This window comes from Mycteria americana, chromosome 3, assembly GCF_035582795.1.
Source record: "Mycteria americana isolate JAX WOST 10 ecotype Jacksonville Zoo and Gardens chromosome 3, USCA_MyAme_1.0, whole genome shotgun sequence".
NCBI classification, from domain to species: domain Eukaryota; kingdom Metazoa; phylum Chordata; class Aves; order Ciconiiformes; family Ciconiidae; genus Mycteria; species Mycteria americana.
The window spans coordinates 10,789,477-10,813,510 of record NC_134367.1 but is presented as its reverse complement, the minus strand read 5'-3'; the positions used below and the strand labels follow the sequence as shown (position 1 = coordinate 10,813,510).

At 39.5% G+C, this 24,034-nt stretch overlaps 1 protein-coding gene across 3 annotated transcripts in view; it reads right to left on the bottom strand.

Moving 5' to 3' along the window:
• The window catches only part of LDAH (lipid droplet associated hydrolase), a 126,631-nt gene that overhangs the window by 16,447 nt on the left and 86,150 nt on the right, over nt 1-24,034 (bottom strand). For all 3 annotated transcript variants that reach the window (XM_075497848.1, XM_075497846.1, XM_075497847.1), the window contains one exon: nt 680-762. In XM_075497848.1, the coding sequence (XP_075353963.1) occupies nt 680-762 (83 nt within the window). The remainder of the gene's footprint in view (nt 1-679; nt 763-24,034) is intronic.

Sequence of the window (24,034 nt, the reverse complement as noted above, 5' to 3'; positions counted from 1 at the left end):
CCAGGATCTCTTTCAACAATAAATCCGTACAGACAAGAAAGTTCAGTGCAGGAGAAAGGTCCCTGAAACTCCTTCATTTGTTTGTATAGCAGTAGTTCCAGCCTCTGAGGAATGCACTTTCTATATCCTTCTCTTACACTAGTCGAATGTCTGAAACTGTGGAACCGTAATAATTTTGCTGACTCCTCTCTATTATGTTTTGATGCCATGCAAAAATCAAGCCTGCAGAATCCCATGATATTAACTGACACCACACAACACAGATGGTACACGTTCTGCTTGTCCAGCAGCAAAGTCAGAGGATTTGGTCAATCAGCCGGCACTCATGTCCTGGCTGGCCATCTGCCTGGCTGATCAGAACCCAGGTAATTACTGGCCTCACTGGCAATCGCATCTCAGGCTCAGCCAGAACATAGACGGTTTCTCCTCTACCAAGGAAAACATACCAGATGGGGTACTACATCTGACAGTGGTGAATGCTACATCTACAAAGGTGTGGATCAACGACACTTCAATCATCAGTGACTCCTTAATGGCTTCTCCAAAGTCAACAGAATGACACTAACATAAAAGCAGAATCAAGCCTGCTGAAATTCTGGTTTTGCACAAATATAACTGGATGTAACATTTCCTCATGCATGTGGGCTTCCCATGAAAACTCTGAGGATTAAATAGTTACCTTCTTTAAATTTTGCTTTATGGTTGTACTGTCTCTCTCCACAACCTTCATCATTTCTTGGCTTGCCATATACAAGATGTTGGCTGCAGAAAAAGAAACATTCAATAATGTAATTACACAGCAAATGTTTTACAAACAATAATACGGGCCCAAACCTGCAAAAAGGTAAGGCACCTAGAGCAGTCATCATCTTGCCAATCCCACTGAAAAGAATCCCACTGACAGAAACGGCAGAATTTATCTCAACTAACTGAATCATCAAAAAGGCATATAGACTAACTTAAGTCACCCCCCATTAATTAATTCCATAATTAATGAAAAGAGAAAGACACCTTTGGAACATAACTCTATCCATCTATCTTACAGACTTCTGAATCAGCCCATGGTAATGACTCTCTACTGACTAGCGAAGGAACTTTGATGACTACCTTTCACTACATACTTTCAGGAAGGTAAAGGTAAGCATGATAAATCACCCATGAAGTGTTTGCAAGAGTGGGCTTTTAAATACAAAGCATTCATTAAAAGGCATTGTTAATCAACAGACTATTAAATTATTGACATTTCAATATGCAAGTCATTCAAATATTCAACATAACAAATAATAAAAATAATGGTAAATACAAGTATCATTGAAAACTGCAGTCCTGCATAATATTGATGGTACTTACCCAGACAGGGCTGGGCTGGACACCAAATGCCTAAGCCTTACCTTTCTGGAATGTAAAGTATTAAAAATACTCAGCACAATTTATTGTGAGTTGGTCTGCAAGATACTGTCTCAGAGACATAAATGATTGAGTCTAATACTTGGACACCTAATTAAAAGAAGTCTAATTTTATGAGGTGTTGAGTTCTGGCAGGTCCCATGTATGTTAGACAGCAGTGGGAACTAAGCACTTCTGAAAAGTGGGTCAGTTTGCCTGGATGCCTAGATATTCATAAATTTAAACATTTTGACACAGAAGGATCACACTGTGTCCACCTAGCCAGGCTTCTGTTGCAATGGAACCTACAGAAGCTCAGCAAGAAATTTCAGTGCACAGTCCAAAACCTGGCTTTGAACAAGGACGTACATGTCTGATTATCAGTGTTGCTGCTAGAATAAACCCCATGTATTCAACTGCAGAATCAAGAGTTGCTACATGACCATCAATGTTGCATTATGTCTGCAGAAAGCGAGAGGTCCTCCAAAGGGAGTTCAGACCTACTCAGTTTTAATAGGGGCTATCCATTTCTGACATCAATGCCGTACTGAAGAAATGTGTAGATATCACTATCCAAAGAATTAGCACTTCTTTTACCTTTTTTTTCTGCCCAGTCAGCTTACTGTGCTAATAAGATGGCCAAGCCTCTCCTGTCCTTACAATCTGAAGCCTCTATGCTTGTTGGATCACAGAGACATTCATAACCTATATGTGGGAATGAAGGGCAATATTCTTCCCCTTTCTCACCACTTTGCAAAACCAGTGGAAGACCCTGAATGGCTAAATTACCTCAAAGAATTTCAATTTCCAGGTCCTAGAATGACTGAAAGTATTCTGAAATACTAAATCCTCTCCTGAAAAACAGGAGAAAATGGAAAGACTCTGACAATTTTTTAAATTTGAACCAATGAAGTTTTGTGCACAAATAGTTAATGACAGTGTTGGATTTGATACTGGTCTGAGACAGGAGTAATGCATTCTCACAATGTGTGATAGGGGAGGAAATGGCAATTACATAGGTCTTTGGTGGTGACCAAAACATGGAGTTGGCGGAATTCCAGCAGTGCTCTAAGGAAACAGAATGCCACCAGAGAGATGAGTGATGGCTCCAGAGATCAAATGTTGAAAGACAAAGCCAGTGCTCTCAAGTGAAGAAAAAAAATCCTAGAAAGTAGTATCTACTTCTGAGCCAGCCAAAGAAGATGCAATTCAGTTACATGCCTGCAGAGCTCTGTCTTTTTCAATTAAATGTTCAACGCAGCTAGTGCAAGTTCTTCCTTTCCTAGACAAGATGAAAGGGTTGCAGATGTGACATCATATAGACAACCCAGCAAATTTGCTGGTCTCATCCTATTCTATTGGGCAAAGGGGCCTCCATGCAGTTTTGTGTCTAGCAACCCGGTCATCTAATCCTGTGGTGCAGCCTGCAAAAGTCTGTCCATCTACAGCATTGTTAAGTTCATGCCCTGACACTGGTCTTCTTTTCCTCAATTCAGCTCCAAACACTGATGCATTATACACCTTTGTTTTTAGAAGGACACACATCTTAGAATGCACCTTCAAAAATAATCTCGGAAAAACCTTAAACAAGAAGTATGAAAGACAATGACGAATTCCACAGGTATTTCATCAATTTCAGATTGATTCCTGTTTCTAATATGACAAATATGACTTTAACGCTCAAAACTCCTACCTATAAATGACACTGTCTGTCTGTCAAAAGCACTGCTCTGTGTCGGAAGGAAAGGCAGAACATGGAGAGCCACCCTTGCTACCCTAGGTGCTGGTCCTTCAGGTGATGGATGTGGCTTACTATGGATTTACAAGATTTCACAAAGCACTAAGTGCAAGAGCCTGGATTTGGCAGGGTATCTGTGGCAACAGCACTTGTACCCAACCCGCTTTATGAGGATTTTAGCATGCCAGGCCTTTTACTTTCCAGTCCAGAATAAGGTTCTTGTGAGTAGGACATGGTGGATAGCCTACCGGCAGGCAGAACTTTTGCCATTACCTTGCAGCATCAGCAGTGGATGGCAGGTGGGGGTGACAACACTGGTGGCCATCAGTGCACAACCTGACACATACCAGTTCGTTCAACTTTACTGGAATTCTGCAGGCAGCTCTCCACCTTCAGTGCAGTCATAAACCAAAAGTGGGAACAGTAAATACTCCCCTGCTCCTCTTCTCCCATCTTACGGGTTTCTTTGTCCTACCTCTTTTTCTTGGTGGGTTCTGCTCATATTTCTGAGTTGCTTCTGTGTTTTTGCAGTAAAAAATAAGAAATGAAGTGGAATTCACACACTTAGTACATGTAGATTAGTCATAAAGATCCTAAAAGTAAAACTGTAAGAGAGCAAAGGCAGTAAGACCAGTACTTTGAAAGGAACTGTCTCCGAAGGCTTGTGTAGTGTGCAAGGAAGGGAACCAGGAAGGCAGGATTAAGCTACACCGGATGAATGGCAAGGTTCAAGAGTCTATTTCAACCAAACAGAAATCCTTCAAATTTTGGAAACATGATCCTAGGGAAGCCAATAAACAGGAACTTAAACTTCAGCAGGCGTTAAGTAAGAGGAAATTGCAAAGAGCAAAAGTAGGTTTCCAAGAACAAACATTAAAAGATTTAAAAATAAACAATAAAATATTCCTTAGGTATATCAGAAACAAGAGGCCTACAGCAGAATTTGTAGAGGCTAAGGGAGTAGCTAAAGAAGATAATTACACTGTTTGGAAGCTAAATGATTTTCCCTTTTTTGCACGCACCTTTCTTGTTCAAACAGTCAGGAGGTTTCTGCTCTCTGTAATCTTTTTCTGGCAATAACAATGATTTCTCTTCGGGTACTGCGGTATCAAGAAGCAGCAACAGTACAGAATATCAGGGCTGGAAGGTACATTTAAGAGTTTTGAAGAACCTTAAATACAGAATTGCTGAGCTGATAACAATCCTGCTATGTAAGAATCACCCTGTCCAGTGGTTTGGGGAGTTAAAAATAGTGTCTAATCGCTACTGATTTTACAAAGGAAAATAGCATTTTACTGATCTAGAATTTCTTGAACATTTCAATAAACACAACCAGATGACAAAAATTATTGGTCTTCTAAAAGCTCTCTGGTACATTTCAAACTTTGGTTGAAGCTAAACAGCTATAAAATGAAAGGTTGTAACGTGTTAAGAAATAGTCTGAAAGCAAAGAAAAAAGATTAGGATTAGATTAGATTAGCTGGTTTTCATCACAGCAAGGAATAAGGTCTGGGTTCATCACAAATACAAAAAAAGTAGTGATTATTACTAAAATCTGTAAATAATCATTGAACACACCTGGCGATTTGATCATTTCTGGGGTGGGTTAAATCACCTCTCAAGATTACTCTCTTTTCAGTGATAAGGCCTTTAGAACTTAACTTGAATTAAGTGCCTAAACTGAGGTGGGATGAATCCTGGCCTAAGATTTTAGTCCAGCTTCATATTAAAATCATGGGTAACTTATTTCTTAATGATCCGGTCAATGGATAAGTAGTTTATTGATAGCATTTGCACAGGACACAATGCTAGTCAGTTTGTGAGGACGAGGCAGTGAGAAATGTGAGAGACACCTAAAGAGGAGAAAGAAAAAAATCGACACGCTAGCACAGGAAATTCAAATTGAAGAAATGGTAAGCAACGTACATGCAAAAAAACCCCCAAATATTCTTTTCCCTTACAAACTTCTAAATTAATGCAAGGAATGGAATCAGAAACCCAAAGACCCCTAAGATGACTGTTGTTCACTGTGCACATTTACTCAAAATTCCAATAAACTCATTTATTATGTTCCATAAAAAATAGGATGATGATGGTACAGAATTCTGCAATGCCATTATATAAAACACATAACATGACCACAACCGTGTATGCTGACAACCTCTGTGGGACACCGCAAAACTGAGAATGGTGGTGAAAACAGTGAAAGAAGTACAATTAAAGATGTGCGGTTGCCATCATGTTCATAATACTTCATGATACACTGTTTTTCTCTCTCTTACAGCATAATACATTAAAATATGAAACAATAGAAGGAAGTACTTTTTTAATGTCATATGCAATTAACTGTGAACCTTACTGCCACAGGAAACTGATAAGCATACGTATCTGCTGCATTCACATCTAAGCATGTTGCCCTGAGCTCCTAATTGTAAATACAGTTAATGCAATTAATCTTAGGGCAAATATCTACGATGGCCAGATAACTTATACTTCCACCAATCTCCCCTTTCAGGTACTGCTCTCTAGGTCCGCTATCATTCTTGCTTGGGTTTCCTCCAGATACGTCCAGTGGCTCATACCTCTCTTGAATTTTACTGACATGGTATTTCAGCTTATTCTGGAGAGTGTCTCTCTCTTCAACAGTAGAGCTGTAGCTCTTTCAGCCCATGTACCTCTTCATGTGTACCAAAATCACGTCTGTCACTCTACAACATGACATGTTCACCCACATCAGCTTGTGACCCACAATATTGCCAGGACTTTTTCCTGCAGAACTATTACTTAATCAGTGATTTCCCATCCTTGTATTTAATTTATGTACAGAACAACTTGGCTCTTCAAGGAATGACAGCATTCTCCTTTCCCTGCCCAACCAATTCTCTTAGCCTGTGAAGGTCATTTTGATCCTGTCCCTCTCTGGCATATCTGCAGCATATTCTAGCTTGGTACTATCTGTAAACTCAGTAAACACACACTGTATTCTGTCAGTCACATCCTTAACACAACTATTGAATAGTAAAGGAATGAAGATACGACTGTTACAAAACCCTACTAGCTACATCTTTCCAGTTTCAAAAATCTTCCTGAATCCCATTTTCCAACCAGTCATACATCCGTCTAGTAGTTGTTTCAGGTAGGTCATATTTCCCAAACTTTGTTATAAGAACATAATGGGAGACACTGTAAAAATCTTTATAAAGGTCAAAATAACCTAAATCTACTGCTTCCCTCTAATCCACATTACACTGTAAGAAGTTTAATGTCTATGGAAGGCTATATGGAAAGAGATACCATTACAGAGCAGGAACAGTAACCTTCTCTCTTGCTGCTGTGGAATGTCAAACTGGGCTTCTTCAGAAAAGCTATTTTTCTCAAAAGCTAAGTCACAAGTTCAGGGAGAAATCTCTCTGCTATTTCCTAATGCCACACTCTGCTAACCTTGGCATTTTTTGAATATTTAGTTCTTTCCTTTTCAAAAAAACTTGTTCTGTTTCCTTATTTCATGAATACCAAGCTGCTTTTTCAAAGGAAATAACTCAGAAGAATTCACTCACTTTTTGTGTGTAATTACAAAGCCATCTCAAAAGGCTCCCAGGGACTGTTACTATGAGCATTTTGGCAGCTCTGAAAATCAGGCTATGAACTGGGCACAACCAGAAGCTGAGACATACAAAATGAATGGCCTCTGAAATCTTTCACTAGGCTGTGCAGAGGAAGGTCGTCTTGTGAGAGCACCTTGTCAGTGCTTGCTACCTGGTGGTACAGTCTCTGGAAAGACTTCCAACCTGTGCTAATGCTTGCTTTAGCTGAAAATCTCTGAAGATGCCCAGAATCATTACCAAGAGTCCTGGAAAAATGTTTATTGGTTTTGATTATCGTGATTTCAAGTACAATATAAAATGCAACCTAGAGCCCCTGTGCTGAACTTCCCGAGTGATGAAGCTGTCTCACCGAAATCTGCAGAATGAGTCACCCCACAACTTGAAGTACATCTGGGAGTCTGCAGGACCCTGCCTCAAAATGCAAGCATGGAGAATTCCCATAATGGGCTGTGTGGAAGTTGCATTGGAGTTGTGACCTTGGTGTCCATGCTGAAGTTACGGTGAATGTGTAGCTTCAATTTGTTTGGCATTCACCACTATATCTCACTACTCATTGAAGAGGGAAATATCTGGGGTTTAGTAAAGACAAAATAAGACTGAAATTAGTATTCTGAAAAATCATTACATGTGAAAGATAAGACTGAATGTGGGATGAAAGGTCAGGAGGCCTAGAATTTTTCTGAACTATCACTGAAGTCCTCTGAGACCCTGTGCAAATTACAAAATCTGTATGTCTCAGTTTCCTCATTTTAAAAACATGCTTCAGGCTGCTATGACAATGAAGTGGTTTTTGTAGACTGTCTTAAAAATACTTCAAGTGAAAAGCATTGTGTAAACATAATGACTATTAATTAGTTCTTGAAAAATATATTTCTTTAACAATAATGAAATTTAACTGAGCCAAATTGATCATGTCCCTTTAGAATTGCCCACAACTACCTTGAACGTTGCATTTTACAGTGAGTAAGTAAGAAAAATCTTCAAAGCTCTCGGATGAAGAATACATCAAAAACAGAGCTAAGGGCTAGAGCATAAGTACCCAAAGTCAAGATGTGTCTGTGTGGAAATTGTACTTGTTGAAATTCAAATCTTTCTCTAAACTGGCTTAGTGAAGCCGACACAAAAAGCTTGGAGGACACAATACTGCGCACACATACACTTCTGCATATGATCTGCTGCGTCTTTGCTTTTAACAGGAATGCTTAAAGTGATAATGTTAAATATTTGAAGGATCAGAACTGTCCTGTAGTTTGAACTAGGTATGTCTTCCATCAATCCCTAACTGGTATTTGGTTCAACTGAAATAAGCTGATCTTGTCATAAAATGAAGGTGCATGCAGTGTTTGCATGAGCTTTATGAAAAGTTGTGCAGTTGATACAGTTTTCTACTGAAATCAAGCCAGTCCTACCTGCTTGCTGAAGGAGGAACTCAACTAGAGATAAATCATTAAAACATTCAGTGTCTGAAGAACCCCACCACAGCACAGCTATGATAAGCTATGTAAACCAGATGAACACCAAATACATCGGTTACTTTGGTAAATTGGATAATTCAGACCCCAAAATGAGAAGGGAGTTCTCACAGACGTGAATGTGAGCACTTCAGAACTCCACTCAGAGATGCACACAATGACTTGAGAACACTTTACTTGGCATGGATGGTTTGCAATATCAAGGCTGGAGTTGAATCCTAAATCCTGGTTTGCAGAGATTTGACTCAAGAAGCCATCTCCATCCACTGGGGATACACAAACTGCAGTCCTCTCTTGAAAAGACTTTGGAAGAAAGGAACAAATTTTATTCTTTTCTCATCCTTTGCCTGCATGGCAAAAGCCCAGTACCTCTGTGCTCTCAATTCCCACCTAGGAAACAGGCTCCTAAAGATTTGGTCTTGAATCAGCCTAGGATTTCTAGGAAAGGAATGTATAGAAGATCTTTTCCTGGCAGCTTTTCCTGCCAACATATTTTTGCTTATTCAATTTGTTTATCTGGTTTAACAGTCTAAAGACAATTTCAGTGGGTTTTTTTCTTAATTTTCATGGTCTAATCCCATTCCTTCAAATCTGTACTTATGCATATGCTGGACGTTATGAGTCAGCCTGGGTCAGTGGGGATAATCCAAAGCACAGAAAGTGAAGCATATAACATGAATCTTCGCAGTATCATGGTCTCTGTAAATATTCCTTCATGTGGGTTTTTCACGTAGCAATTAGGAAAGGAAAAGCACTTCTCAAAAAAAAAAAAAAAGGAAAATGTGGTTGCAAACCTACAGAGACTGGCCAACATACCTGGTGACAGCTGTAGAACCTCAAAGCATTTTTATTATATTCTATTCCATCTCAAGTTGCTGATACCCCTTGTAATTCATAACCAGGTCACCAGAGTTTAATAATGAAAAAAAATCTATTGTTAATTATATAATTATCATAAACAATAAGGCCTTAGAGCTTAAAAGTGAAATCAAAGTTTTAACAGACAAATACCATGTTTATCACGCTTTTAACACATAAATACCTTCTTAAATATCCTAACCTTTTATATGCAGATCTTTTATGTACACAGATTACCTTGAAAATAGAAGCCCTTCATTTATTCCCAGGTCAGGCTTATGAAATTAACTGCCAACTTAGTTTCTCCCCATGATCCTGCCAATGACCTTTCTCCTGCCCTGGTAGGATCATTCCCTCCCCATGGATTAAAGGTGATTAAGGATCAGTGTCAGTTTAGTCTCATACATTTGCTAAGCAGAGACGACAAACTGTGCCAAAATGTGTTTGATTTATTTGTGGTGGTTTTGTGATAGAGGAACCCTGATTGGGCTCAAATCAAGGATCCAGAAAAGAAAAGAGTGCTTTATATCATTGGTAGCTCTTTAACCCAAAGTGTCACAGCAAGGACTTAATATCCTTCAGCTAAATTATTAGTTTTCACAAACAATAATGACTGAAATCAATCATGCTTTTCAGTGCTTAGGTTTATTTAACCACCAATCCAATTAGCCAGTTGTTATATGAATACCTGTATCTATTGAGCTGAACTTCAAACACATTGATATAGCCACAATGCAGTCAAGCAAATAACATATGAAATAGAAGATTTCCCAATTTTGAAGAAACACATGTCTAGCAGCGTTATTATTACTTTCTAAATATTTTAGATCTATATCCTAAACCAATATGTTGTCGGTTGACTCTATAGATATCAACAGATCTATGCTGGAACTTGGAAAGCTGTGCTAATTTCAGGGAAGAAACATGATTCTAACTCAGGACAGATAAACTTTCTCTTTATACTTGATTCTTGAAGCAATACAGAGATTTCCTGTACTTGGACTGAAATATGTGTTTTTCCTCAAGTCTATAAACTTCTTGCGTGATTATTGAATATCCAAAGATCATTTGTTTGCTTATTTGCAAGAAAAAGATTAGATTAGGGCTAGATTAATTGTAAACTCACACTAGAAACTGAGGGGTCACATTACGTTGTCTGTGAAAATTCAAGATTAGTTGGAACTATGTCTGTATGGAAAGAAATCTTAAAAAAAAAGACTTACACATGGTGCACATATCCATAAAATATAAAGGAGGGTTAAGTATTTCCAACTTAACCCTGATAAACTTTGAGAGATATACATGCCCTTGATTAATTTAAAAATCAGCTCTGTGTTGTGGTGCCATGACTAGATCTCGTTCTGTGTGGTTTTGCTCTGTAGTCAGTATCTTAATTACGTAAAAACAATATTGTATTCTTTGCTGGGCTAAGGAGATGAATTTACTGTGATGGAAAGAATAGACAGAAAGAGATGCCATACTAATGAAACAACAGAGACAATAACAAAGAAGAAAAACCTTTTCAACTTCATTGGCTAATGAATTTCAGGAAATAATCAGAATAGTTCCTTTTCCAACAAAAATGAGTGGTTGTGAAGATAGCCCCAATCTGGACACTTTAATGGATGCACACACACATTCTTTAATAGCTTGTTCATCAGACTAAAATAAACATAAGACTACAAAGGGTTACCCAAGCTCACTTCATTTCCCTACTGCTGTTGGCTTCAGATTGTGTTGACTCTATCAACAAGATTGTGGCTGTAGGTGTAAATTTATTAAGTCCCACACATCAAAATATTGCTCTATTTTGTAAGTTAGTGGGAGCTATGCTCTGGAATGGGTACAGGGAGGAACATGAAGCCAAATTTTTACTTCAAGGTCCAGACAGCACAATTTCAACAGCATTAACCTTGGAAGAACATACTGTATGATTTTCCAGAGTGGACAAATTCAGAGGAAAAGGAGACCACAGCCCTACCTTCATCATGATTCCCAAATGCAAATCTGGTGCCACTACTCCTACCATATTTTGACCCACCGACCCCCTGAGCAGATGAATACAGACAGTGGAGAGACTTCTTATGCTGTCTTACTAAGGCCACCATATACATATTGTCTTTTTTTCACCAGAAAATGAATAAACTTTCTTTAGCTAGAACTGGAGGAGTTTGTAAGAGACCAGCGATCCTCTCGTGACTGTGGTGCAGGCTGTGGGTATTCTCTGTACTTCTATAGGGTATTCTGAGACCCTGCAGCACGGCAAGTTTTTATCACCCCTCCTGACCTCCCTCACCTGTCCGCTACTTCTGTCTCCCTTGATTCTGTTCCCCACCTACAGTGAACCTATGTTTTAGATACTTTTTTTTCTTTGTATGTATTCTATTAGCTTCATTTTTCCAGGTTGAATGTCATTTAGTGAATTCATGTATTTTTCAGTCAAATAACACTTTCCAGCTGGTCTCTGTCCTCCCTTGTGTTTGAGGCATTTAATAAAAGACAGCTCATTATGATTAAAAAACACAAATCTGAAGTGCAACCAGGCCCAGAAGATATCCCTTTAGTTCTTAAAAAATCTTTTGCAACTCATTTGTAATACAAAGGAATATTAACAGGTAGAAATATCAGAACCTGTAAAAGGAAATCCATTTTACAGCACATATGATACAGCACATAGGATACAGCCAGTTACAGTAAGAACCTCTCAGGGCCAAGAAATTAGCAAGTTACAACAAAGACACTGGAACTCAACAATATTTAGAACTCTTTTAATGAACCAAAATTTAGAGCTACGTAATACTACAAAAGCCTCGGGTCTTTAAGCCTCTACCTCTAAGAACGATGCCTTTATTAATTGGTAGACTTTTTTACTGCAGAGTTTTTGCTCCTTTCTTGGAAGCATTTTGTTCTCACTATTGTTGGAAATGAGAGACTTGATATTTCAGTTAGTATAATAATGCTTACATTCATCCAATTTTGAACTAATTTTTGAGCAATATTTGTCACCATCTCTAAGAACATATCCTGCTAGGTTAGTACTGTACTATCAGGGTCACAAGTACTGAACATCAATTCTACTAGATTCAGGTAAAAAACTGAAGAGTGGCTACAACTTGTTTAGTTAGTCCACATTTCTCACATGAAAGTCTGAGCAAAGCTCTTTATTAGTTTGCCTTTCCTGACGTTAGAGACTTACAGGTTTACTCTTAAACCCAGGGCATAGTACACTTCTTCCAGACATGGCTTGATGGTTTGGAAAATGAGGGTTTACTGTCTACCTGTAGCTATATCATCATCAAGTACTCATTTATTATAGAACAATCTGCTCTGTTGTTCCGTAAACACCAGTCTGTGAAGAACGTATTTCCACACTGGCTTGCTTTTGATAGCCTTTCCTCTTTTGACTAATCAATACCTTTGTAAAATGCCTTTCCTAGTCTATCTTACCCCCCTTCAAACATTAAATGCACCATCTTTTGCTTTGACTTATCAATTTCTCAGCTTCTGCTTTCACAGAATCACAGAATCACAGAATCGTATAGGTTGGAAAAGACCTTTAAGATCATCGAGTCCAACCGTAAACCTAACACTACCAAGACCACCACTATACCATGGCCCTAAGCACCTCATCAGTTTGACGGTTGTGAAGTTAAATTTGAAGTTAAATTTTTTAAAATTCAAACCTTTGACGGTTGTGAAGTTAAATTTCCACAGTCTGTTTTCTCACAACTGCTTTCCAACAATGAAACTGTTGCTGCTTTTGCAGGTATAAATATGGGCTATATCTGCACCACTATACTAAAGGGAGCCAGGAACTATTTTGTGGCCCTGAGGACAACTGGAATTGAAGGGGTTGTTTTCACAGAATTAAATTTTTCCTCTACCCAAACTGCTTATTGGGAAGAGTGCATGGCAGTGCTAACTCCCGAACCGTGCCTGAATACTAGGAGGATGCTAGTTGGAGAGGGCTAAAACCATACCAGAAAATTCATTAATAATTAAACAGTATGGATGATCATACTCCAGTGCTACCATGAGTCCTATACTTGCTTAGCTGATTTCTAGAGGTAACCTACCTGTCTTTGGCAGGTCCTGCTATAACGTTTCTGTATCCTGCATTCAACCTGCAGAATGCAGATTCATTCAGACATTCAATCAGACATTTTCTAAACTTTCAGATATGCTTTTAACTAATGCCTGACATTTTTTGCCTACGTTTTGTTTTCCTCAAACATTCTGTATTGCATCTGTTCGTCTGCTTTGCTTGGTTCTTACTATGGTAAATTGTCCCTCATTAGAGTTCTGAAATTCTGGATGCTACTCTTGCATCTTTAATCAGTGTGTATGAAATTGTAGGGCTGGAAGGGATCTACATTGGTCTTTTTGCTTAAGGAGAATCAATGACATTTTTCATTTTCAGCAGATACTTATCCATCCTGTCCTTAGGAAGCAGAGATGATGAAAGTTTCATTATCTTCCTAGGAAATCCAGTCTAGAATTCCATTCTTATCATTAACTAAAGTCTAATCTGAATCACCTTTGTTGCAATGTACTCCATTACACATTACCTCGTCTACCATGGAGAAGTGGATTAAATTATTCTCCTTTACTTGAAAACTCTTAACCATGTCCTTCAGTTGTCCCTTGTTTAATCTAAACAACTCTAATTTATTTATTTTTTTCCTTGAAGGTCACAGTTTCTTGAAACCTGTCATGGGATTCACCTGATTAAATGTGGGTATCTAAAGCTTAATTTTTCTCTCTTCACAGTCAGTGGAAAGAACACTATTCATCTCATCCTAAAGTAGTCACCTAGATAGATTAGACAAGTGTTACCTATATCTCTCCACTGACTATGACAGAATTTTAAGGGGATTAGTGGATGAATAGGGCTCTATGTTGTAGACATGTTAAGTATTTCTGTCCTAGCACAAATGTTACCCTTTTGTGAATATATTCAGCCAATCTGCCTCTCACCTTCAAATTCTCTGTATCAAACTGCCATATATTCTCCGCCAATTGCTTTCTCTACTTTTTATATACATATATATATGCAAAAGGCAATGCATTATGAGAACTAGCTGAACAGTCTATATGTTGCTGGATTCCTTCCTCTACAGACATCAAGCACACTACATCCTGCACTTCGGATGGCTTGGAAGTTTCTCAGAAAAAGTCTCTTGAATCCATCTGGCATGGTTTGGTGGACACAATATTCAACAAGTCTCCCTGTCTTTAATATCTGGATGTAAAGACAAGTCCATCCATCCTTCTCCTTTCTCCCTGCTCTTCTTTCCCAAGCAAGTTATGCCCCTTCATATTGATATTCTATTTCGGTCAGTTATCTCACCTATGTCTGTTAAGCCAATTAACTAATCATTTTGGTGATTTTTAACACTACTACTTTATTTTCCATACTTTTGGAATTTACATTACCTGCACATCACCTAGCTCATCTACCATCTTCTTGCCAGCATTCCTTTGATCTCTTATGAATTTCTTTGTCTACCATAATTTTAGATCCTTCATGAGCGCACTTTTGCTCATAATGATACAGAAGATTTTTTTATCTTTCCCCTTAAACTCATCATCAAGCCTTCTTTACTAAATGTTTCAACATTAATCACCTTTTCATGGTTAAGGAAGCCAAAGCTCCCATGACAGTGGTCTGACTGAAAGTGCTCCAACCTCTGTACACCCGTGCATACTTGCAAATATTCTTTTGAGGAAGTACAGCGGTTTTAATACCCATGTCTTACGCCCTGTGAAAAACAAGCAACCTCATTACAATGTCATTAGTCTCTCACTGTCTATAGTTTGTTTCCATACATCTTTCTTTCCCATGTTGACACTGTGGCTTCCCAGGACAGTTCTGATGCTCTGCCTTACAAAACTATAATTTACTGACAAATTTTTCACAGAACGCATCTGCTATTTCACCATTTGCCATTTAATTGCTATTATTGCTATTACTTCAGACTCTTGTTTGTGTTGGCTAAGGACCACAGCAGAGACTGGGGACACATTTTGTCAAGTACCGGCAGTACTGCACATAGAAAAGCCTTGAAATGATGCTTTCTTCTGTCACACAAGGGACTCCCACAGAACCTCCACAAATTCTTAGTCTCCTTTTCCCAGAAGGCTTCACTGACGCCTCCCTCAGTAAATGTGCCTGGAAGCAGGATAATTTCACAATAATCTGGTATTACGAAATGCTTGAGAAATATTTTAAAATATGCAAAACATTGGCAAGTTTTAATTCCCATTCCTGGCCTCTGTAAAGGTAAACTGGACAATATACAAGTAAATTGATAATTTGACGGTAATTGTAGCAAAAGGGAAGAGTCCTAACTGTCTGCCTGATTGGATCTTTTTTGTAACTAAGAATTAGTTATACTGTGTGGGAGTGCTAAAGGTCCCAGGCAGGGGTTGGCTTCAGTGTCTCAGAGACTATTCAAACTATCAGGAAAAACATAATTTCTGCTCCACAGATTTTACAGTCTATTTCTAAATCCATGACTGTTCAACGCTGAGTTGCAGATATGCATGCAGAGTTTTGCTCGTCCTTCTGAGGGACTACAAGCAGAAGGTACAAGAAGAAAGTAATTTGACTTCAATGGGACAATTATTGCCAAAGACTACTATTTTTATGTGCAACAGAGCTCATCTGTACTTTGACATGCTTTAATATGACTCTTTCAAAAGTCCTCTAAACTGTAAAGCAAAATTGCTTAAATTGCAAAGTGATGAGTCAGTTCTAGGTTGGATTCCCATGCTAAATCGAAAGGCCCTGCAAAAAGTAGACTGAAGTTTTGAAAATAAGTTTTCCTCAGGGAATGTACTACTACCTGGTCACATTTTTTTCCTGGTAAGTTGCCTGTCTTATTGTAAGGTTCTTCAGGAGTGTAACACTAGTTTCCTTTTCAGTTTATCCTTTGCTCTTGAGGAAGCAATCTCTGTCATTCCTCAGAAAGAGTCAGAAAACAGTGGTAAGAACTAATAATACCAAACAGCAGTGTAATTTCCTATGGGGAAAACATTTTTTCTACCAGTAATTATTGCCAACAGCAATCTTGGAAATCTCGTATAACTTATTGTTTAAAACATCAAACAGAAGGAACTGCTTAGTATCAAGGATGACTAACGCAGGAACATGTGCTTCCACACATGCACACACACATTACATAAAATGTTGATGTTTAGAGGTTTACAAGATGTAAACATTAACTTTGGGTTCTGCTTAAGTTAACACTTGAATTTAGAATGAAAACATACCCCTTAATATAGAACCACGATCAACACAAATAGGCAGATACAGCTGCAATTGTTATGATGGACTTCTCCAACCTGCTTGGTATTAAAGTTGCAGGAAGATCAGAACTACACAAGAAAATCAGTCAGCTGTGCTTGAGAAAGCATAGTAGAGGCTGAAGGCAAAAATAAAAAGTTATTCAACAATTACACGCAGGTGCTTTACAAACAATGGATGCTTTGTTGAGGAGTGAGAAAAACACTCATTTACTTTGTGTGATGAAGCATGTGCAGGTGAAGTGGGGTGTGTGATGGAAACTGAAATGTCCATGGGCTTAATCCGGCCCTAAATTATGTTGGAACAACTCCCATCATCTTCAAATGACAGAACTATCCCTAGCTGGAGAAATTCATCCCCAGTTTAAGCTCTCACATACCCTGGCAGATGGCTGTGATGATGGGATTTCTGCTAGGGTCCAGATTTTTGGTTGTGGAAAGTGTCTGCTCTCTTACCCTGCAAGAGGGGCATAGAAGGGTCTGGTGTAGGTGGTGCTCAGTCCCACAGGGAGTGGCCAGGACAGACAGCGTCTGCAGCAATTTAGCGTTTCCACACTGTGGTTCCTGCCTGAGCTCTACAGGGAATTAAAGATGCTCTCCTAGACAAGGGTTTATGCATGTGAGTAGCTATATGGAGGTCAGCTTAAGTGCTTTTCTGGATTAGAACCTGCTGCTGACTCTTTCTCGAGGAACCCTGATGAAATTCAGCAACTGGACCACCCCTCCTTTGAATGAGACGAACTTCCTCTCGGGTGGAGTGGCTTTGATTGGTATGAAAGGTGAACTTTACACCACCCTTCGTTAAACATAAACCACTGTTTTTAAAGCTCATTTTAAACACACCTGACCACTGCACCAACCAGTAAGCAATCTCCTGCACCGCTGGGTTTGCTCAAGATAAGCCAGCATTTCCTCCCCAGATCCACGAAGACTCTGTAGGCATTTTCCCCTTGTCAATATTGTCACGTTAAAGAATTAGGCAAGGGAGATGCTGAGCGCTGGTGAGCATTTTCATGACAAGAAGCAGCAGCAAAGCAGACTGCAATATTGTTTTAGAATTACATCCAGACCAGTGTCCCCTCTAGGCGCATGGAATGATAGGTACTGCATTCATTAGCAGCTTTGTAAATGTCATTTTCCAAAAAAACCTTACTCCAAGACACAAATGCCTGTAGTTTACCCATGGGTATGGATTTAGCGTGTGTTTAAGTGCTTTGCTGGGACTGCACGATGGAGTTGGATGAATCAAGCTAAATTCCCAACCAGTAAACACAAGTTATGACAGAGCCCCGATCTCTGCTTCAGATATTCCTTGGGGGAGTTTAGACAGACACCTCTGAGACGGAAGGCATGAGCCTCCTGCAGAAGGGAATCCTTCCCCTGAATTCAGGGGGCTTTGAATTGGGCCCAGGGAAAATAAAGTGCCAATTTGCAGATGACTATCTGGCACTGGCTAACACAAAGCAACTGTAGCTGCTAGCACTTAGCTGGCATATACTTATTTTCAACATCTTTCTGCTTTGTTGATGTTACCCCTTCCTTTTTCATGCCATTTGCAACACATCATTAGACTCCCTGCAAATTTGTGGGAGTAAATCGTATCCCTGGGGATGAAACCCCACCAGGGGTGAATAAACAATCTCCCCTTCCCCGACCAAATCCCAGCTGTGCCTCACATTTCATGGAAATGCTCAGCAGTTCCACTATCAAAACATTCACGCCTTATGAGTAATATTTATGATGGGAGTTTTTTACGTTGGGTTCTTCCCCCAAGAAGAAAGAGGAATAATTAACAGAAATAAACCCAATGAGAAATTTCCACATTATTATTATTATTTTCACAAGGCTTTCACAGGAAAGTAAAAGCTTTTGCAAGTAATAAAAGTCCTTGTTAAACATCTTTCTTTCTTTTGGAAATGGGGTAAATTATGAAGCAGATTGACTTTAAAAAATAAATAGGACTATAAATACATAAAAGTTGTTGCCTTCCTCCAGTAATTTAATATGAGCATCCTACTCTGAAATAAGGAAAAGTTTAGTTCACTCACAGAAAGAATAAAGCAGATGTGAGGTTTTTCCACCAGCTTAAGTGCTGGCTTGGTAAGGTGAGTTGTCCAACTACATTAAACAAACATTTTAGTCAGGCATCACACAGGAAAATAAACAGTAGCAGAGGAAACATGAAAATATTAAAGACTGTTATTCTTTGGCCCCTTTTCCTGCGAAGCAGGTGATAAAATATTACTGTGTTTCCACAGGTAAGGAAACACGCTCTTAAACACTTTGCAGAAATACATATTACAATCATCACTTAAAATGTCAGAAGTGGATAGGACTCAACTGTGACAGCACACAGGAGCCTGCCGAGAAACTCTGCAGAAGCAGCGGATTTCGCGTGCCGGGTCAGAGTGCTGGGCTACCTAAAGCAGCCTTCTGACCCTTGGCAACATCTGGCAGTAGAGAATTTAGATACAGGCAAAAAACATCTTGTAAGAGACAGCTGTAGGGTTACCTGATTTCAGGAAAGACGACTTCTCTTGAATCCTAATTAGTCAGATGCTAGCGAGAGGGAGGGAGATTATCTGCTGTATCGTTTTGACCTCTTTCTGCCCCACTGAGTATCAAAGAATGCACAGAGGAAGAAGAGAGGAGACCTGCTGAGCTTCATCCTTTTTGCCCACCTGTGATATACTACACTACACTGTTCAGATTTAACATTATTTAGTTTACATAGATATAATTTACTTACCCGTCAGTAATTTCAGTTCTCCATGAAATTTTGTCTAGCTATACATCATGTCTGAAATTCTATACCTATTTAATTATAAAAGTAGAAAAATATCCTCAAAATGATTTCTGCATTACAGCCAGAAATTATCTAAAACTTACAGTCATCAGAAGAAACAAAGCAATCACTTTTTACTACCAGGGCTTTGATTTCAGTCAGCCTGGAAAATCAGCCTGAAAATGTCCTGGTCTAGGTTCAAAGATCTGCAGAGTTGTGCAGTGGCAGGGGGGAAGGAAAGCTTTTATCCTCATGCCCGCAATGCAAAATGTAGTTGTGAGATTGAAAGGTGCAAGGTATCAGTTTCTGTCCCTAGTCAAAAATGCATTGCATTTTTAAATAGACTGTCAGCCTGTCTAGCCAATGCGGTTTGTGGAAGCTGCTCACGACTAACATATATATATATATGTGTGTGTGTGTATATATATATATATATATATAAAAAAATATATATATAAAGTTAAACTCACGGTTAAGCAGGTTCAGTAGATCAACTGTTGCCCTGGGATGTAGGTCCATGTACAGTTCTGCTGCTGATCAGCTATGTGATGCTGGCCTATAGCTCATTGCTTGTCTTGAATGTCAGATCCTTTTCAAAATGTGCTAGTACAGTGTTTGAAATAATAAAACCTAGATGAAAATATAATGCGCAACTCCCCCTTGGCCTTGCATGTCTCAATGGTGACTTTTAGTTCCATACAACAAAATTAAAAGAGTTCTGCCTTCCGTGCTGAATTTAGAGGTGCTCATCATATCTTCTGTTACTTTTAGGAGTTAAATTTTAATTTCAATGCAAGAAAAGAACATCTTTTTAAATTTAAAAACAAAGAAAGAAAAGTAAACTAAATTTTACCTATGTGGTTATATAGCTTTTAAAAATACTCTTGGGGGGGGCGGGGGGGGCAAAGCCCTCTTATTTCACCATTTCAGGTGAATTTGTTTATCAAGTCCTTACCTAATACTTTAAACACTGTTTTTTAACTCTGAAAAATAGGAGCAGAATAGATGGAGAAGCTATTGAGTGCCATGAATAAAACACCATGCACTGTCCTTACCCAAGTATTTAAGTTAAAATAGGTATTTCTACAGCACTTTAGTCCCAAAAAAGATCTCTCCAAAAATTTCCCATCTTACTTGTCAGGAAATGGAGGTGGAGATGTAAAATTAATTTTCAAAGAAGGTAGGAAACAAACAACAGGGCTCTCACTAGAAACCAGCAGCTGTAAATTCTAATGCAGCCAAAGCATGGGATATCTGACTGTCCTGGCAGCAAGGGTAAAGGCTGCATGGACAATTCAGATCACATTGTTTTCTGATGTCTGCAGCAACATGAGCAGCCAGTAGATAGACTGGGATTTATCTCCTCTAATTTTAGGTACCTAGTAGAGAAAGGGTCCCTTTGCGGTCAGTAAAGAGAAACAGTCATCTGTAGGCTTTGATTCACCTGTCCTGCTTTAGATGCCTACTATTTGGAAGCACGATGTCCACAGTGGTCAGATGAAGACAATCCATAATGTCCTATTTAAAATCTCTCTGATTAAGAAGAGAGAATTGAAATAGAAACAGATCTCAAGACATGACAACTCCCAAGGTTGGGATAATTCAAACCCAGAATGAAATTTGCCAGTTGGCTCCCTGGAGATAAAATTTTAAAATAACTTAATCAATGTAAAAGCTTATGTTCCATTTTCATAGCAACTGGAAGCCTACGTTTCACCGGCTTTTGATACAAATTTGATACTCTCAGATGCTATTTGACAGTTCTGCAAATTTTATCCTATGAGAAAGCTTTTTACTCTATGGTACTTCAGGGATGTGATTTTGCCATCCTGTACAGCCAACATGAGAGAGGTAGCTACTGCTGGGAGACAAGCCGCAATACCTCAGGTGTGACTCTCGCTTCCTAGGCAGTCCTGTGGACATGAGAGTGGAGCGTCTGAAAATGCCTCAGCCCTTTTTTCTCTGTAAAAGGAGGGAAATGTAAACACTCCACATGAAATCTGAATGTCTCCACACTTGCAACAAGATAAAATTTGAATCCAAACTCTGCAGTTTAATCTTAGTTCCTTGTCTTCTTACAACACCTCTTGGACGCTTAAAATAAACTGGAAATCTACTGTCTCCAGCCTGCATTCGTGTGACAGCCTGAACCCATCTGAAACCCTCGTTTCAGGTTTCTGAGTCCCCTCCTTCCCAACCTCCCTAATTGCAGAAAGCAGACCCCCCCCACCCCGGCTCTCCGTGCTCCCCTGCTCCCCGAATAGGTTAAACAAACAGGGAGATTCCTCCAGGGAAGTCACAGGTTCAAGATCACAAAGGACGCACCGCGTTTGGGCCAGTTGGAGGTTTTTCTTGCTATTGTGCTTATCTGTATCTTCACTGTCATCCAGACGTTAACCTCTGACCTGCCAGCCCGCCTCGCGAAAAAGCCTTGCGGTGTTTACCCATTATGTAATGTCTGTGCTTTTGTGGAAATTTTACAGAAACAAATGGAGGAAGTTTGCCAGTCAAACGGCTGGACAATAAATCCTGTCCCGTGTAGACAGAACGGTTTACTGTCACTGTAAGTCTGCTACTGGCATCTGTCACCAAAGAAATGTTTATAAATTTCAACACGCTGGAGTGCCAAAGTATTCCAGCATTGCAGGACTGTACATGATTTGTAGAACAACCAACCACCACTGTGCTAGATAGGGGTATCCTTGTTTTGCTAGCCTGAATAAACAGAGTGACAATGTTTCAGATAACTCAAGGTCACTAATGTCCCATTTTTCTGTCTATTCATCTCCTAGGTTCATGAATACTAGTACTCAAATGCTAGTTTGTTCATTGTAATGCTTTTTCTGCCCTAAGGTATCTTCGCCAGAAGTTTAATCCAGGTAGGCAAACTGCCTTCAGACCCCTTTGCTTATTTCTAATAGGTCCTTTATTATTTATACACTATGTCTTCCCAACCTTCCTTACAATCCATTTTCTTTACAGTCCCTGCTCTCTCTCCTCTTTCTGTACTATTTCGCCTTTGGGACAAGACGTTACGTTTCGTTACCTTTCTGCAGAGTGTCATCGCAATGCCTTCTGCTGTGTGACCGGGGCTTCTACGTATCATCAGCTATAAAGTTGGGACAACGGAAAGATGAGTTTGGATAAGAAGTAGGAGCAAACATAATTGAAACAGTGGGACAGATAGGTCATCTAATTCTTCCTTCACTGACTCTTTCAACCAAGGGCCTGATTCTGCTGCCACTGAATGGAGCTTTTCACCTCTCGATGTCAATGGGAGTGGCACTCGGTCTTAGAGTTCCGCTGTAATTAAGTTTTCAGATCTCATTTCCTTTCAGAGGAGAGAAAACATTGTTGTGACTAAGCTTTGGATGTGGTAACAAAACCCTGGCAGGTTGGTTTGTTTTAACGGACGTATTAGTTTTAAGGAAACTTTTACCATCTTTTCTGCCCTTAATCACAGCTTTTATTACAATTACAGTAATGCAACAGATGTACATGCCAAAGGCAATATGTGTATTTTTAATGAGTTGACATGCAACCTTCCTGGAGAGGAGAAACAACTTCATTTGCTGAATATTTCTGAACAATATCTAGCAGTTTATTAAAGGACAAGGAATCAATCAGAAAAACATTTATGACAAATTCAGAGGCTTCAGAAACTCACAAATGAGCAGTCCCATAAGACAGACTCGGTTGTTGTGCTAGGTTTAGCAAATTTTTGCTGAATGGTAACATTTTCTATTGTCCGCAAACAATACAAGAGAAGGTTAACAGGCAATATCTGGAAAGCCCTAATATTATTAAGCCACACATGTGGTCCTGAGTCACTGGGCTGTAAAACATCATCAGTTTCCAAAGATGAAACCAAAGGGGAATTCTGCTTGAGAGAGATGATATCACAAGCCCAAAGGAACCAGTTGCATCAATAAGGCCTATTTATGCAAGTTTTACAAGACATTGGCTCACAGGGGTTTTCATTCTGGTATAATGAATTCAGTCAATAAACTGAACATAGGCAGAGATCACTTCCTATGAGCAAAGAGCCTTCAGCCTGGTTTCTTGCCTCAATTTACCTTACGGCTTGGACACAGATCAGACACGGGTGCACACACAGCAGGCTGACACGCACACATCAACCCGGCTCATTCACCTGGAGACCAAAGAGCTCGGAGAGTCAGGCTCCAACAGCAGCCCACAAAATCCGGTCTGTTCAATTATTCCTGCCACTGCTGTGGTCTGGGCCAAACAGCACTCACAAACAATGGCTGGCCACGCTTTTTGGAGGTTAATGCAGGCCAAGGACCATTTCCAGTACAACCCTGGATGTGGATAACCTGTTTTGAGAAGTAAAAGTGTATCTGTGGGGACCAGAGAAGGATTCCTGGCTTGTGGAGATGTGACCCCGCAGACCTTCACACAGCTTTCTCCGAGACCAAATTATCAAAGGAAGAAGCCTGGAAGCCTGGTGTACATAAGACTGCATGCTGGCTTTCTCCTCGGTCATCATAAAACTGCCATAAATTAGTAGGAACTCAAGCAACAAACCACAGGACTCCTATCAGAAATTTATATTATCAACTGGGAGCCTGATTTCGTCAGGCACAGGGTACTGCAACGGAGCGACCGTCATTATGCCAGGTTTGTACAACATAAAGGGGGCTGTCTAGCTTTGGCAGCGAGAACCCTCACTGCCCATCCTGCTTTCAGTCTCTGTGCAGTCCTACAGCGAGCCTCCAATCCAGACCAACACATCCACAGGTATCCGCGAAAGGTATAGGACCTCGCTGCAATCACAGTTACTCTGGCATATCCGCTTGGACGATTAGTAGGTAAAATTTAACTGATAAAAGACAGAGCACAACTGGAAATGTAGGAATGT